Genomic DNA, 16536 nt, shown 5'->3' on the forward strand with positions numbered 1-16536 from the left:
CTCTGACTGAAGCTCAGTTTAGAACAAACTACTGTACATGAAAAGACAAGTTTCGCAAGGTACTGCCAGGAAATGTCCATGGGTTATAGAGAGACGTCACCAAGTTGCAGGCAGGATCTTCCTGTGGTTTGCCTTGCCCACTTCTGGTTTCAGTTGTGAACGTGTGCTGATCCCAAAGCTTCTCACAGCCTCCTTCTCGAGCAGCAGCCCAAACTCTGAAGCACATATGGTAGAAAGCTCTCCTAGGATAGACCAGTGGTCCCTATGGCGACATGAATCTTTAGAGGCTTTTGAGCTGACCAAGAGAGCCTCCTATGGCAAGTAAAGTAAAGGCCATAACCAGGTGGTGGCAGAACTGAGGGCTACTTGGACAAGTCATACATACATGGGATAAGGCCACTATTTCTAGTAACAGCATCCAGGAAGCTAAAATGGGATTCAGCTGTGACCTAGTGATTTAAAAAAAAAAGATATAAAGAAGTTGCACCACACAGGTGGCATGTATGTGAGTGTTGTGTTCTAAGAGAACAATTAACATGCAGAAACTCACATGAGCACAGTCAAGCCAATGGAAGAGTAACATTTTTTTGTGATCCTCAAAAAAGAACTAAATATAAATTTTTATAGCATTTCAACATTTTAATTTTATTGACTATCCATTACTTTAGACAGAAACCAATCTAGGGATAATTATCAACTTCTTGACAAAAGAAATGGACTCATCAGCTCTTCCCAATATGCCATGACAGGCAACCTGACAGAGAAAAAGACATGGACTTTGATGTCTTAAATACCTTCTGAATACCTGGCTCTGCCCCACTGAGCCCTGAGCAAATAACCTTTCTGTGTGCTCCTTTGCTAAAACTGGAATTAAGCACAAATTTCTTCATGAAATTGAATTAATGAAACAATTTACAAAATATCCTCGAAAGTGCCTGGGAAAGAGTAAATAATAAATATTAGTCCATTTCCCCCATCCACTAAGAAAATTTTTTTATAAAGTAAAACTGTCCAAATTCAAAATGAAAAGGTTCTGTAACACTCACACACATGTTAAAGTATTTTAAGGGACTGGAATTATTGTTTTTACTACATTCCTCTGAAACACTGAATTTTTTAAAAGTCAACTTTCTGAATGCAAACAACTGTTGAAAACAGGCAGAGCAAATAGGAATTCACTATATTATTCTTACAGTTTTGTGGGTGTGAAGTTGTATCAGTTACCAAAAAACTTCAGAGAAAAATTGTCTTTATGTGCACTCAAAATATCATCCAACCTAACTCCTGAGAGTCCCTTGTACTGCAAGGAGATCCACCAGTCCATTCTGAAGGAGATCAGCCCTGGCTGTTCTTTGGAAGGAATGATGCTAAAGCTGAAGCTCCAGTACTTTGGCCACCTCATGGGAAGAGTTGACTCATTGGAAATGACTCTGACGCTGGGAGGGATTGGGGGCAGGAGAAGAAGGGGACGACAGAGAATGAGATGGCTGGATGGCATCACTGACTCGATGGACATGAGTCTGAGTGAACTCCGGGAGTTGGTGATGGACAGGGAGGCCTGGCGTGCTGCAGTCCATGGGGTCGCAAAGAGTTGGACATGACTGAGCGACTGAACTGAACTGACTGAACCTTTGGTTACTGTTTTTGCAGACAGAATACTCTGCACCAGTTAAAGAGAGAGAGGCTCTTACAGCATAAGATTAATACTAAATCAAATTCATTTATACAAATAGTCATTTTTTGATAACATAGCTTATACATAAATATACTTCCTAGAAAAGTAAATCATTATAAGGCCAATTCCCTTTGTCCACTACTAACAACCAATGGTGTTCATCTTTTCAAACATCTTTCTGTCCTTTTTACCATACACATATAAAGAGGATAAGATACATATAACTATACATATCACCCTAATGACAGGGTTCTTTTTCCCACAATAATACTTCTTGAAGTTCTTTCCTTTCACACTATAGATACATCTCATTCTTTTTAGCTGTTATAAAATATGTATATGAATATACTATTTAGTCATTTTTCTACTGATGGACACTTAAGTTGCCTCTGTTTTGTTTTACCAACAAGGTAACAATAAACATCTTTGTATACACCTCTTCTGCAAATGTGTAAGTGTTTCTGTAGGGCAGATATGCAGAAGTAGAAACATATAGGGTGTGCTGTGCTGTGTATACTTAGTCGCTCAGTCATGTCTAACTCTTTGTGAATCCACAGACTGTAGCCCTCCATGTTCCTCTGTCCATGGGGATTCTCCAGGCAATAATACTGGTGTGGGTTGCATGCCCTCCTCCAGAGGGTGGGAGGAGGATCGAACCCAGGTCTCCTGCATTGCAGGTGGATTCTTTACCATCTAAGCCACTGGGGAAGCCCAAGAATATTGGAGTGGGTAGCCTATCCCTTCTCCAGTGGATATTCCTGACCCAGGAATCAACCAGGGTCTCCTGCATTGCAGGCAGATTCTCTACCAGCTGAGCTACCAGGGAAGCCCAATACATATTTAAATTTTTAACCGGTATTGGAAAAATGCTCTCCAACATTGCTTTCCAATTTAAACTCAAGCAACAGTGAAGAAAGTACCTGTTTTCTTAAACTTTCACCAAATACTGAAATTAATGAGCTTTTGGGTTTTTGGTTTTTTTCACAAACTGATGACTTTTTAAAATTTTATTTCCCTGATTAATTTTTGTTAAACCTTTCCAGTATTTTCTTGTGTTTATGGCCTTTTGTATCTTTTCTGTGGAATGCCTATTTATATCCTTTATTTTTCTAATGGCCTTTTCCTTTTAAAAATTTGGATGAACTTTTTATATATTCTGGATATGAACAAATAGGGAGTATAGATAGTAGGTTAAGAGGAACAGAGCCAGTCTGCCCAGGGCTCACTAGCTGACAGATCTTGGCTAGTTACTTAGTTTAGCTATTCCATGCCTCAGTTTCCTCATCTGTAAAAATGGGGATAATAACTGTACTTACAGTCACCATGAGGGTTAAGTTAGTTGAAATACTTAAAGTGCTTTAAAACAGTGCTTGGTCATTATGTAGTGGCTGACCTAGAGGGATGTTGTGGGGAGGGAGGTGGGAGGGGGGTTCATGTTTGGGAACGCATGTACACCCGTGGTGGATTCATGTCAATGTACGGCAAAACCAATACAGTAAAATAAAATAAAGTAAAAATAAAAATTAAAAAAAAACAAAGACAAAACCAAAGAAAATTTCCAATTTGACACATCACTTGGGTATCATGGTAGATTATTTCACAAAAAAAAATGTCATCAACTATCCATCTATTTCAAATTTACATACTTTGCCACTCCTCTCATCAGGAGGTGGATTCCATTTCTCCACCCCTGAATCTGAGATGTCCCTGTAACTTACTTTGACCAACAGAATGTGGTGTGACAACATGGCAGGCCTTAGGAGGCTTTGTAAAAAGAAAAAAAAATATAAAGAAAAAATAAAGAAAGAAAAATAAATAAATAAAACAGTGCTTGGCACACAGGTTAAGTGTTATATAAGAGTTTTCTCTTTGTCTGTAGAATTTGTTGCAAATATCTACTCCCAATCTGTTGTTTACGTTTTAGTTCCTGTTTATAGTAAGTCTTCACTTACTTTTCCTCAAACAGTTCTTTTTCCATCTCTATTCTAATATCAGAAATTATTTAAGTAGACGAAACCAACAAGACCCCCCCTTATTGTATGTCACAACCAACTTCTCCTCAAGAATACAAGCAGACATCAGCCAAGACATCTAAATTTTAAAAAATCTTTCCACTAAAACAAATTAACTTCCTTACTAGCATAATTCCCACAAATTAGTAAGAAGACTGATAATTCAGTAGGAAAGGCAAACCAAATCAACACCAAAAAATGGAAATAAAAATGACTCTTAAAAATATGAAGAGATTCTCAACTTTGTTTTAGAAGTGCAAATTAAAACTAAAAATTAGCGTTCCTTCTCATGTAACAGACAAGTAAAGATCAAGCAGTTTTAAAATACACACTATGGGGGTATAAAGAAATAGGCATTCCTACATTGCTGATGGGAGCAAAAATTGTTAGTTTCTATGAAAAGCAATTTGGCACTGTCTTTTCAAAATAAAAATGCACATACCACTCAATTCACCAACTTAATATCTAGGAATTTATCCTATAGACACATGAAATCATTAAAAATAACATACCTATTTATGTATTAATAAACTTATATATTTAAAAAAATATTTAAAATAACATAATTATTTATTCAGTAAAGTTTGTAATAGCAAAGATCAGAAAAAACCTAAATGTCCATCAATAGGGGACTGGCTATATAAACTGTGGTGTATTGAGATGATGAACTTTTATGCAGCTGTTAAAAAAACGAGGTAGTTTCCCTCATCTCCACCCCTTCTCCCGTGTGTGTGTATGTATGAGATATATATATATATCTCACATATATGTGGGGCTTCCCAGGTGACTCAGTGGTAAAGAACTTGGCTTGCTAATGTAGAAGACATACGAGACGCCGGTTCCATTCCCGGGTTGGGAAGATCTGCTAGAGCAGAAATTCTTACAGTATTCTTGTCTGGGAAATCTCAAGTTCAGAGGAGCATGGCGGGCTACAGTCCATGGGTCACAGAGTGGGGCAGGACTGAACACACAGGCAAAGCAAATCATATATATGTACACACATATATATATACACACACACATTTATTTGTGAAAAATCTTCAGATTACCATTAAGTATAAAAAAGCAAGATGCAAACCATGTGTATATTTTTCTGTGATGTGTACATTGGTGAGAGAGAGATACCAATACTCATACATTTAAGTGTAAGTGCCTAAATAAACTCTGTATGGATCCACAAGAAACTGGTAACGCTTGCTTCCGGGAAGGGAATGGCTAGAGGATAAAAGAAGTGAAAGGAGTTAACTTTTTAATGTATACCATTACTTACCTCTTGAATACGGTACCAAGTATTTGTACTATCTAATCAAATAAAAGGAAGACATTTAAAAACAATCAATTGAAAACCTCCCTGTGCTCACACTGACATTTCTACTGGTATCTTTTAAACAGTCACACACAGCAGGTTGCTATCATTCAGGTAGTGGGTGGCTAGTCTGTTCAATGGGTAAAAGCAGAGGGTCACCATTCTGGCTGCCCACCCCTGCAGAATGTTTTAAACCTACACGTGTCCAAGCACCACCCAGAGATTCTGAGTTAGTAGGTCTGGAGTAAAGCCTGCGCATCAGAATTTTTTTAAGTTCACAGGTGACACTGATGGACAGTCACATCTGAAAACAACTGAGTTCAGAGCATGACACAAACAGGTAAACATCCAGGCTCAACTCTACTTAAATTACAAACACAGTTTCACTGTTAACCCTAACCACTTCACACGGTTCTTAAAAAGGAACAGATGAGAATGTATAGATGGTTCAGTGAAAATCTGTACTCTTCTGGATATTATCATTAGACAGGCAGCGTCATCTTCATCCACTAAACACAGTACTTTTGCAACATTCATACTAATGAGTTCATCCTATGTAGCGTTTTAGCAAAAACTGATGGCAGTGGACTAACACCCAGCAGTCCATTAATGGAGTTTTTGAGTGTCAACTTCTTCATTTGTAAAGTGAGAGGACTGAACAAGATATGTTCTCTACTTCCCCCACCTAACCTTCTATAATTCTCTAAGAATACAGATGTCTAAAAGAAACTATCACTTTAGGATAAACTAGTAAGAACTTTTTCTCATCTCATGGGCTTAGGCCCATTTCATAGTCTGGTAGGCTAGGGTCCTCAAAGAAACTCAGATATGCATTGAGTACTGCTGAATAAAGTAACAGTCACAGGAAAAAAAAAATTGTTAGGATTCAAACAATCTTATCTAGTAAATCTTAAATAAGTTTTTAAAAATACTAAATATCATACACAGTAAGTATACTAAACACATTTAAGCACTAAAATAAAAGCACCTGATGTGCTATGTTAAACTAAATGGTTCAAGTTAAAACGCAACAATCAAAGACTCAGTGCTGGAAGGGACGTGAAAGACCACATCCAGCCCTCTCATTTTGCAAGCAAGAAAACAGAAGCTTAGCAAAGTTAAAGAATTTGCCCAAACTCATTCTGTCATTAATGATATTCTTAGAACTAAGTTCACAGTAACAAATTTACCGAGTACTGTACACTGATGTTTGCATGAGTTGTACTAGTATAACCTTATAAAGTGTAATTATTTTAGCTAGGGATTTTTGGTGACAATGACATACAAATCTAAAGAGTATCACAGAAATTTCTTAATATACATAAAAGTTTCTTGATTTATATTAACTGATTACAACAAAAGTGTTAGCAGCTCTCAAAAGCACAAAGAATTTCATTAGTATAGCAGGTAAAACATAATCTGCTATTATAGTCAAATAATTTCATAAAGCACATTAACAAGAAATAGGATTAGCATCTACGATTAAAGGATAAAGCAATAGTTTTATTTTAGCTACATTAGTTTCACAGTCTCTTAAGAGTCTATTCAAAGAGTCCTAAGTTAAAAAAGAAAAATTCTATGAACTCATTGAGGTTTACCTCCTGTCTTCCTCAGAGCAAATGATTAGCAGACTGCTCTGTGAACTTTTACAAAGAACCCTTTTCTCTCATTTCTATCCATCTGAAAGATGGATTCTTCCTCCATCGTAAATAACTCATCATCTCATTTTAAATTTCTGACAATAATGAGTTCTTGGCATGAACAAACCCTTTTTAACCTCTTTCTATTAACTTATTAAATAACTCATCTCATTTCAAATATCTGATAATAAATTCTCAGCATGAATAAACTCTTTTTAATCTCTCCTCAATTCTATTGCATGGTCAATAAATTGTCTTAGGTTTGTATTTTATTATCAAAAAAAATTAAACCTGCCATGTAAAAACATCTAATGTGTAAAGTGGGATTATGAGATTTTTCTGTTACAGGGTCAGGACCAATTAGTAACAATATTCATGGAATACAGTCAGGTAACAATATTCAATCCCCTAATAACAAGCAATCTGAGCATTTAGAAAAATTTAATACTTTTCCTAATGAGGTAACTTTGGCAACAGTTCAAACCTAAGGTCACCTGGCACTGTGATTTTGAAAGGGATGAACTTCCTGCCATAGGCCCATGTAGTTTTCTTTTAATAACTTTCTAGTTTGCTTAGCTGTAAAATTTACAGAACACTTTCATGTCTAGCATGTATCTAAAATCTCCCTCAGGATAATATAGAGAAGTAAGGCATTTTCTAAGGGCCAATTTTGTTCTAGGCACCATGCTGACACCTGGATAGTTTAAAAAAAAAAGAGAACATGAACAAGAATGAATTCTACCTTGGAAGAATTCACAGTCTAATGGAGGAAATAAATGATTTCTATAAAATGTGCTGTAATAAGGAAATCAACAACAAACTGTGATCCCCCAACAGTACAAAGGCCTAACAGTCTCTCCAGGAATGAAGGTAGCAATGCTCCCCCAAAAGGCTCTGGCTAGGAGATCACATGGAGAAAACTTCTGAAGGATGAACAGGGGTTCCCTGACATAAATATGGGGTGGAGGAAAGGGAAGGCACTCCCAAGCAGAGGGAACAACAAGTAAAAATGCCTAGTGATGAGGAATTTATTTCCATTTTAAAGATGACAAAGGTAAGTGAGCTGCCTAAAGTCACATGAATAACAACTAACAATGTATGAAACAGAATTCAGGACTCTTGATTTTAATCAGCTTTGTACATCAGGAAATGCCAGCACATATTGTACCAAAACATAAAATAAACATTAGTTTTTATTTATTACTTTACTCCTTCCTAAGAGATGGTCCAAGTCTGATTCAGCTCCTTGGGAGGAGAAAGAGAAATGATCAGAGAAGGGGTTTTATTTAATCCTCAAATCAATCCTGTGAGATAGAGGTGTTTTTATTACCCCCACTTTACACACAAGAATACAGAGACACACAGAGGTTAACAAAAGTCAGAAATTAAGTGCAGAATCAAACCTAGGTGAGACTCACTTGACCAAGCATCTAAACTCAAGCACTTAACCAGACCCCACACATCCTACTTTGTCAAACAGTCCTAAGTCATGCTTCATCTGAAGATACCAAGGAGAACATGTAAGTTCTGGGACACATCACGGTCCCACAGATCTCATACTGTACCACACATCTCAATATTCACACAGATCCTCACTGGCTACCTTATCAATCTGGTCTCCCTCATCAATCTGGTCTCCCTCGAGCAGGTAAATCCATGCATAAGGCGGTGTGGGTTCTTTGAGCGACATTTTTGCAACATGATTTAACTGATGAGAGCAAACTTAACAAAAAGTACTAACCAAAAAGGAGGACATCACACAATAAGAGCATGAAGCCTGAGAGTATAAAGGAGAAAGCCCTAATCCCCATCTTTCACTTATGTATGCTGTTTTTAGAGGGCTGGGGCCAAAGTGTTTCTAGAAGTCTAACATACCAGTCACTCACTACACAGGAGTTCAGATGAAAGGATGGAGTCTGGAGTACAACCTTAACTTTCCTGTATCAAAGGTTCATACAACTACTCTAGGACATCCAACAACCAAACCTGCACGCTGATTATTAATATTTGGAGCTGCCATGGTTTCCTACTGCACTAATATGACCTCAGGCAACTGGGGATCAGCATATAAGCTCAAATACTATAGCACCCTGGATTTGCAAATGTAAGTTGACTGTGGGAGAGTGACCACAAAATGTCATTTCACCTTGAGGAGTATGTGGGAAATGTGTGTGAAAATTAAATGGGATATGGGAAAATTAATAAATACTGGAATGAAATGTCTAAAGATCCATGGAATTGTCCAGGCAAGAAAAATGGAGTAGGTTACCATGCCCTCCTCCAGGGGATCTTCCTAACCCAGAGATGGAACCAACAACTCCTAAATTGCAGGAGCAATTCGCGGGAATTGCTGAGCCACTGGGAAAGCCCCATAAATATATACATACATATGTATATATGTGTGTGTGTGTGTGTATATATAAACCCATTCCTCCTCACTTTATGCTGGCACAATTTGGAGTTGAAGGGTCCAAGTCCAGGAAAAAGGACATTTTCTTTCAGGTGTACTTTCAGACCTATGAATCTCTAATTCCCCAAGTCAGAGACTCTCAATCAGCAGTCTGCAATCTGCCAGCACATCTCCAGGCCAGTGGCTCCAAGGTCTCCTAGCATTGTGAAGAGAGCTGACAAGCTCACCCCCACCCTCAAGCTGCTTAATATCTGCATTGTCAGAACCACTATCATCCCATTTCTGTGACTTTAGCACCTGCTAATAATGACTCTTCCAGCCCCCCAGCCCCCAACCTGCAAAACCCACATGTCAGTTTCAGGGAAACAGAAAACTGCACCTCTTCACAGGTTCTGAAGGTCAACCAACCAGCTAAAAGGAGGGCAAAGAAAAAAAGAGGGAAATAGAGAGAACCTTCATAAGTAAGTATCCTGATGCCTTTTTTCTATACAACAGACAGGCCATGACCTGAGCTATAGGCTGAGCAATTCAAAAAGCAAGAAACTGACTTGAGATAACAGATGTAATACTTCAACTATGGCTAAAGAGGTAATAGCATTCTGGGCAATAAGATGTTCAATCTCCAAGTCTGGAGAGTAGAGCTGCTCTCTCCCATAGAAACAAAGTTGTGTTTTTTTATTTGTAGGCTAGAGTTTCACTCACAATGTTATCATTTACTGTGCTACCTTTGCCATGGAGGAGGTGAGAATGGGATGCCAGGCAGCTAACTCCTGGAAAACGGCCCAACTCTCAACTCCAAGACATGTGTATATGTAGTTCCATGGTATAATCTGCAGCTATATAAATCAGCAAGGCTCCAACAGATGTTACCTAACATAGAATGCCACTAAAATATAAAGCAGTGAAAATGTGAAAAACTACATCAAGAGAGGTGCTCTACCCATACATTTATGCTGCTGCTGCTAAGTCGCTTCAGTCGTGTCCAACTCTGTGCGACCCCATAGATGGCAGCCCACCAGGCTCCTCCGTCCCTGGGATTCTCCAGGCAAGAACACTGGAGTGGGTTGCCATTTCCTTCTCCAATGCAGGAAAGTGAAAAGTCAAAGTGAAGTCACTCAGTCATGTCTGACTCTTAGCAACCCCATGGACTGCAGCCTACCAGGCTTCTCTGTCCATGGGATTTTCCAGGCAGGAGTACTGGAGTGGGTCACCATTGCCTTCTCCAACCCATTCATTTACAGTTTTCCCAAATATTAGATTTATGAAATATTAAGCATAATACTTAATTTGAATACTGAAAACATTTTATATCCTAGAAGGTTATGTTGGGAACTCAGATACTGACAAGATCTTCTCTGCTGTCATTTTTTCCAGGTTTTAAGAACTGTACTCTCTTAAGAACCGCAGGACTACTTGTGGAAATAAAAAGGTGAGAGAATTTAAGATGTCTGCTTCTGAGGTTTAACAAAATCCTAAATTCTTGAAAGGGGGAGCAACTTGAAAAAATAAAGTGGGGGAATTTAAGCTCAATTAATAGTATCACTATAAGGAAAGAGGAAAATTTTACACCCTGTTCAAGAAAGAGCGTTGTTAACCATATTATAGCAATTTGATTTTCTTCAAGGCAAAAAATACTCATGACTAAGGGCTATTTAAATGAAACATGAAGCATGTTTCCAATCTGAGGATACAGAATCAAGGAAGCAAAGCTAATTATCGACCAAAGCAAAAATATGCTGTATTTGATATAAATTACAAATAGCCCCCCACCAAAAAGCATTTCTTCTGAACAAACTACTATGAAAAAAAAAAAACTGACAATCGAAAGCCAAACGGTCATTAAAAAAAAAAAAAAAAAAAGTCCAAATGACTGAACTCAAATAGTCTGTCTATAGAAATACTCGGGGCCTCTAAGTAAAAATGTGAAGGCAAGTAGGTTGGCTTACTCACAAACAATTAAATGCATGAGAAAGAAAGGAATTAAGTGGGTTAAGTGAGGGCTGGATGACTGTGTTTTGAGACCTGCTCACAGGAAGCCACTACATCCTGCCTCAAGAACCTGTCAGTCACGCTGTCTCTCGATTCAAGTCCCCGCCGCAGCGAGGTGGGGCGAGTACAGGTGTCCGGCCCCTGCCCCTCCCGGCACGCTCACTCTCGAGCACCCGTGCGGCCGCTCGAGTCCCGGGGCGTATCTCTTCCTCCAGCTCTGGGCGCCTTCTCCAACCTCGAGAACCCAGAAAAACAGGCAGCCCCCTCCCCTCCGGCCAGCCCCACTTCCACGCCTTCCTCCTCCGGCCGCGCCCCCCGGTAATTACCGCCCGGCTCCCACCACGGTGCGGCTCCCGACGCCCTCAGCCGCCTGGAGGCCTGCGTCGGAGGACAGCCGGAAGCTCCTCACGCCCCCGGCCCGCGCCCCCGGCCGCACCCCGGGCCGGGGCGTCCCCTCTTCCAGGCCGCGTCCCAAAGCCAAGCCCCTCGCGCGGGCGCTGCCCCCAGCACCGCCCCCCCCCCATCCCAGTCCCTGGCAAATTCCCCGGACTGGGGCAGCCTCAGCCCACGCCGCCCCGTCTGAGAGACGCCTCCTCCAACACACCCCCACTTCCAGCCTCTCGTGCCGGCCCTCCTCCCGGCCCCCGGCCAGGCCCCTCTCGGCCCCGCGGTCCCGGCGCCACCACCCCCGCGCGCCCGCCGCCCCCTCAGCCCCGCGGCCGCCGTCGCAGCCGGGTGGGTTCCCTCACCCCGGCCCCCGCTTACAGATCTTGCCCCGCAGGCTCTGCAGCACTCGGACCTCACGACTGTCCTCGCCCCCGGCCGCTGGCTCTGCCGTCGCAGTCGGAGCCGGCGCCTCGGAAAAACCCGCAAGAGCATCAGGCGCCGCCGCCGCCATGGTGCCGCCCGGCCTGTGCCGCAGCTCCGCCGCCTGCGTAGCCCGGCGAGGCGGAGCCCAGCCCGCGGCCTCCGCGAGGGCGAGCCGCGCGCCTGGCCCCGCCCCGGGACTTCGGCCTGGCTAGCCCCGCCCCCCCCCCCCCCCGCCCCACCCGCGGCCCCACAGTCACCGCCCCCCCTCCACCGAACCCGTACAGCCCGGCGCGAACCCACCTCGTGCGTTTCCTCGGCTTGGCCTTGTAAAAGCCAACACTCTAGCCAAGTGTGGCTCCAAGTCGTGGCTGTGAGCGGCCTTAAAACCCCAATGAGAAAACCCCAGCCCTCCCGAGATTCGCCAGACCCTTCTGGGAATTGGTTTCCGCAACTACCCCGCCCCCCGCCCCCGCCCCATCAGCGGATTTATACATCTAACGCTCAAGGGAAATACCTGCGGAAAGAACATAGAATGGAATTTGACAGTTGCCAGTGGACCTCAACGCTACCTTTTTCAAAAGGAGCCGAGGTGCCTTAGAGACTCCCCCACTTCCCCAGTGATAGCCACATGCCCTCACCCTCAAGCTGGACCACACAGAGAGAAATTCTTACTTTTAAGTAAGAACACTGTTTACTCTGAGAAAGCTGGTTCAAAAAAAGGTCCATACTTCCAATCACAACCTGAGTGCAGCGCCTGAGACCCTCCCGAAGAGGAATTTTGAAGAGCCTCTACCACCACTTGGGTATTTTGAAAACAAAGAGCAAAGAAGGGTTCCATTCCCCACACCCCAGCCCAGAAGTGATCTGTTTGAAAAGTTGATTGACACTAGGAAGCTCGTAAATCTTTGACTAGTTGTTAGCTTTTTTTCAAGGGAACTTTTTTGCAGTGAGTAAACTGCATGAATAATAGCCTGGTATGTGAGGAGGAAGATGATTTCCTAGTCTTGAGGTTAACTGCACTGTCCTAAGAAGGAAGAAACTGTGACTTAACAGGGCAGGGTAGGGTTGTTTTCTAGGGCAACAATAGCAATCAGTCAGGCTGCCAACAAATATTTTTTGAGGGTCAGATTTTAACAATAGATACCTTCAGAGACTGCACAATGTCAGGGTGAAGACAGCCCCAGCCCTCCAGCTGCTCAGTCTGGGAGGAGACGCAGAAAAGGACAGAGGCACTGGGAGAAAAGAATTAAGGTGATTAAACTGGAGAGTCAGGGAAGGCTGTCCTGGGAAATGGGATGAGGGATGAACTGAAGACAGGGAGAGGCAGAAAGGTGCCAAGGAGCAGAAGCCACCTGTGCAAAGGCTGGACAGCCAGAGAGAATGGCCTTGGTATGTGTCTGTGGCCTAGGAGTGACAGTTTAAATTCTGCGTGGGTTGCCAGTGACCTCTATGTGATTTTTACACATGTTGGAGAAAATGAACCTGCTTCCTCTTGTATGAATGTTTTGCTGTCATTTCAAACAATAAACCCTAAACTTAATTCCCTATCTTCATTTGCAGATCTGAGTTCACAGCCACATTGTGTTATCTGGACTGGAAACAGGCTCTTTTTTGAATCCCTTATCCCCATACAGGTTTCACTAGCCACATACTTCTGACTCTGCTGAAATCTCTTCTCTCTCTTCCTTTCCATTCCCCGTCATTGTCCTTATTAAAACCATCCTGTCCTCATTTGAGTAGTGTCAACATGTTACAGTGTTTGTGTGTGTTTTCAAAAAGAAGGAGCTTATGAGACAAACTTGGGTTGGAGACTAATTCACTTTTACATGTGTGACGTTTGGAAAGTTATGCAACCTTTCTGAACCTGTTTTTTTTTAACAATAAAATGGAAATTTCTGTACTTATTCTTCCTTCTTCAAAGGGTGATTCTCAGGATTAAATCATTATTGAGAATGTGTGTGTGAAGCGTCTAATGGAATGCTGGGCACAAAGTAGGGTTAACTCAGTAAGCTTTTAGAATAGATATCCCATCCTCCTCCTTCCTACACACCACTTAATCTTTTTAAAACAAAAATTGGAGTTTGTCACTTGTCTGCTCAAAAAAGCATTTCAATGGCTTCATTCATCCCTTCAGCCTGCAGCAAGCTACACTACAGGTCATAAAGAGTACTAGAAATGATGAAGGGTAAAGTTCAAATTCCTTGAGCGAGTCTTCAGGGTTGGTCCTGGACCTGGCCTACCTGACGCTGCATCTCTCACTGCACTGAGCCACTTTTCCAACCAGCCTGACGCTTTTAGTACAGTTCTTCCTCCTCCCTGACCAAATGCTGCCCCATCCATCTCTTTTTGTTCTCTCAGAAAGAGGTTCTTGTGGACAGAGGTTCTGATATTTACTTGTTCGTGGCATTGATTGTTTTCTACCTGGTGATTTGTTACCTGTGTACTTGTTTATCTCTTCTTCTAGGTTCATTTTTTTTTAACTCTCCCAATAAATATCTTTTGAATGAATGACTTGAATCATATTAGCTCAGTTATTCCTCCACTCTGCAAACTTGAAATGTTTCTGTTTGGGAAATTCTGATTTGTCTTTATTATTCCTTTTCATACCTGTCCAAATAGTTAAGATAAGAATGGGACACCTTAATAACAATCTGTAATTTTAAATTCAAGGCTAGTTTTCCAAGGTTTCTTCCTTTCTTTAAAATATTGTCTGTACAGATTCTCTTAATTTTCTGTCTTTCCCAAGTTTAACCCCAAGTGCATAGCTCTATCACTAAACTGTTTGAAAACAATTTTACAGAAGTGTAAAATTCCCTCTTTCCCTCCCAGGCAGACTTCCTGTTGCAGATTTCAGAATTATCATACTATTTCACTAAAACTCAGAAACTCCATTTTTTTCTCCATCTGAAAGTAGTCCTAAATTACTCTATTTCAAACATTTAAGGACATTAATATTCTTTTGCTAGTACTGGTCTGCTTTGCAGAGATTTTTAGCAGAGTCAGCGTTTCCTTAACGTAAAATATTTGGGAAATAAGTTTCTGTCAAGACTCAAAAGATTTACTCACTATGACAAGAAGCCTGTTGTATCCCCCTCCCTTAATGGCCCTTGCATTGTGTTTTAAATTCAACTACAGTTCCTCTCATTTCTTCATGATGTTTAGTAACTGGAACAATATTGCATCATACACAAACTTGCCCTTCACTTCCTTCCTCAAATTATTAATGAATGTGTTTAAAGGCCCTCACTCCTATCTCTACCCCCTCCATTCACTACTCTGCCCTTTCCTATTTCTTCACAAGTTTTTAACCCATTCAGTCATTTCGCCATAAGTTGGCTGGCATCATGGTGGCTAAAGTAGGGGACCTCATTAAGAATATGTCCTGCAGCTAGGAACTAATCCCCAAATAGAGGAGTGTTTTGAGTCAGCACCCACCAACCCATAATATAAGGGCAATATATAAGGGCAACCCAGCAATATAAAGGCTACCTCCTGGCCCTGAGTTAGTTATTTGCATTCTTTCTGGTGAGTCATGGGGAAGAGAAATGTGCTTGTTTTTAATATTGAAATGTAGTTCATTTCCATAGGGCTGTACACCCATTAGGCAGAATTAGTGGAGAAGCAAATTCCTTTGGTCATTGATGACTTGCTTTCCTATTCATCTCACTTGTATCTCAAGTATTATGCACTCGGTTACATTGTACAACTTGCCTCTAAATGCAACTGGCCTTTTTCTTTTTGATAAGTTACAGTGGTGAAAGGTGAAGTAATACCTTTAACATTCAGAATATTTTGCAGAATATTCAGAATGTACTTTTAACAGTTTACCTAAAGATCAAACAGGGCCATAACAGGGATGTGTTAAAAAAAAACACATGCCAATTTTTATCCCAAAACCTCTAGCTCCTCTATTAAAAATAGTCTCGTGTTTGCCCAGCTTCCAGAACAGGAACTTGAAGGCCAGAATGTTGGAGCATGGCACAGTCTATGCCCTTAAGCCTGCCTGACTCCAGTCATTTCTTAGCCTCCTTCCTTTTAAACTGTGATGGTATATCCACTCCGTCTCCACTGCGGACAGTGACTTTTCTTGTCATTTTATTTTTTACAAAGTCTTTACTGAATTTTTTACATTATCTTCTTCTTCTTCTTCTTTTTTTTTTTTAATGTTTTGGGTTTTGTGACCAGGAGGCATGTGGGATCTTACTTTCCCAACAAGGATCGAACCTGAGTCCCCAGCATTGGAAGGCCAAGTCTTAAACATGGGACTGCCAGGGAAGTCCCTTCCTGTCATTTTAGACTGATACAACAATGGGTCTGAAAAGAAAATTGGAAAGTTGAACAATCATGCACTTGTCTCATCTCCTACTCTGTACTCAAGAAATTTCTGTATTTGTCTGGATATATTTGTCCATTCACCCTGAACACTGGAAGCATGCTCTATCCAGTTGGCAAGACCCAGAGCAGGACCCAGCTGATTTTCAAGGTCTTCTGAGGCCAAGAACTTTGTCACTTGCCTGCGTGGTACACATTTGAGTTTGTACCTCCAGCGGTCATCAAAGAAAGATAGGACTTTTCCACCCCCTCTGCCACTGCCCCCCATCTCACTCCAGTGTTTCTCCGGCAGCACTGCACTAGCTCTGCACTCTGTGCTCCTGCTAAGCTAGCACCACCAAGGCGTCCCTCCAGTTGCTACC

The 16536-nt window shown here is 41.4% G+C and overlaps 1 protein-coding gene across 5 annotated transcripts in view; it reads right to left on the reverse strand.

The window, feature by feature from the left end:
- RASA2 (RAS p21 protein activator 2) overlaps window positions 1-12293 on the reverse strand; it is a 124674-nt gene extending 112381 nt beyond the window's left edge. For 2 of the 5 annotated variants that reach the window (XM_027959799.3, XM_027959798.3), the window contains exon 1: window positions 11798-11967. In XM_027959799.3, the coding sequence (XP_027815600.1) occupies window positions 11798-11930 (133 nt within the window). In that variant the 5' untranslated portion in view covers window positions 11931-11967. Of the gene's footprint in view, window positions 10981-11797; window positions 11968-12142 lie in introns of those variants that run through there. The other 3 variants (XM_060395193.1, XM_060395179.1, XM_060395186.1) reach the window with 3 other exon arrangements.
- Window positions 12294-16536: the final 4243 nt, after the last annotated feature.

Source organism: Ovis aries, chromosome 1, assembly GCF_016772045.2.
Source record: "Ovis aries strain OAR_USU_Benz2616 breed Rambouillet chromosome 1, ARS-UI_Ramb_v3.0, whole genome shotgun sequence".
Lineage (NCBI taxonomy): Eukaryota > Metazoa > Chordata > Mammalia > Artiodactyla > Bovidae > Ovis > Ovis aries.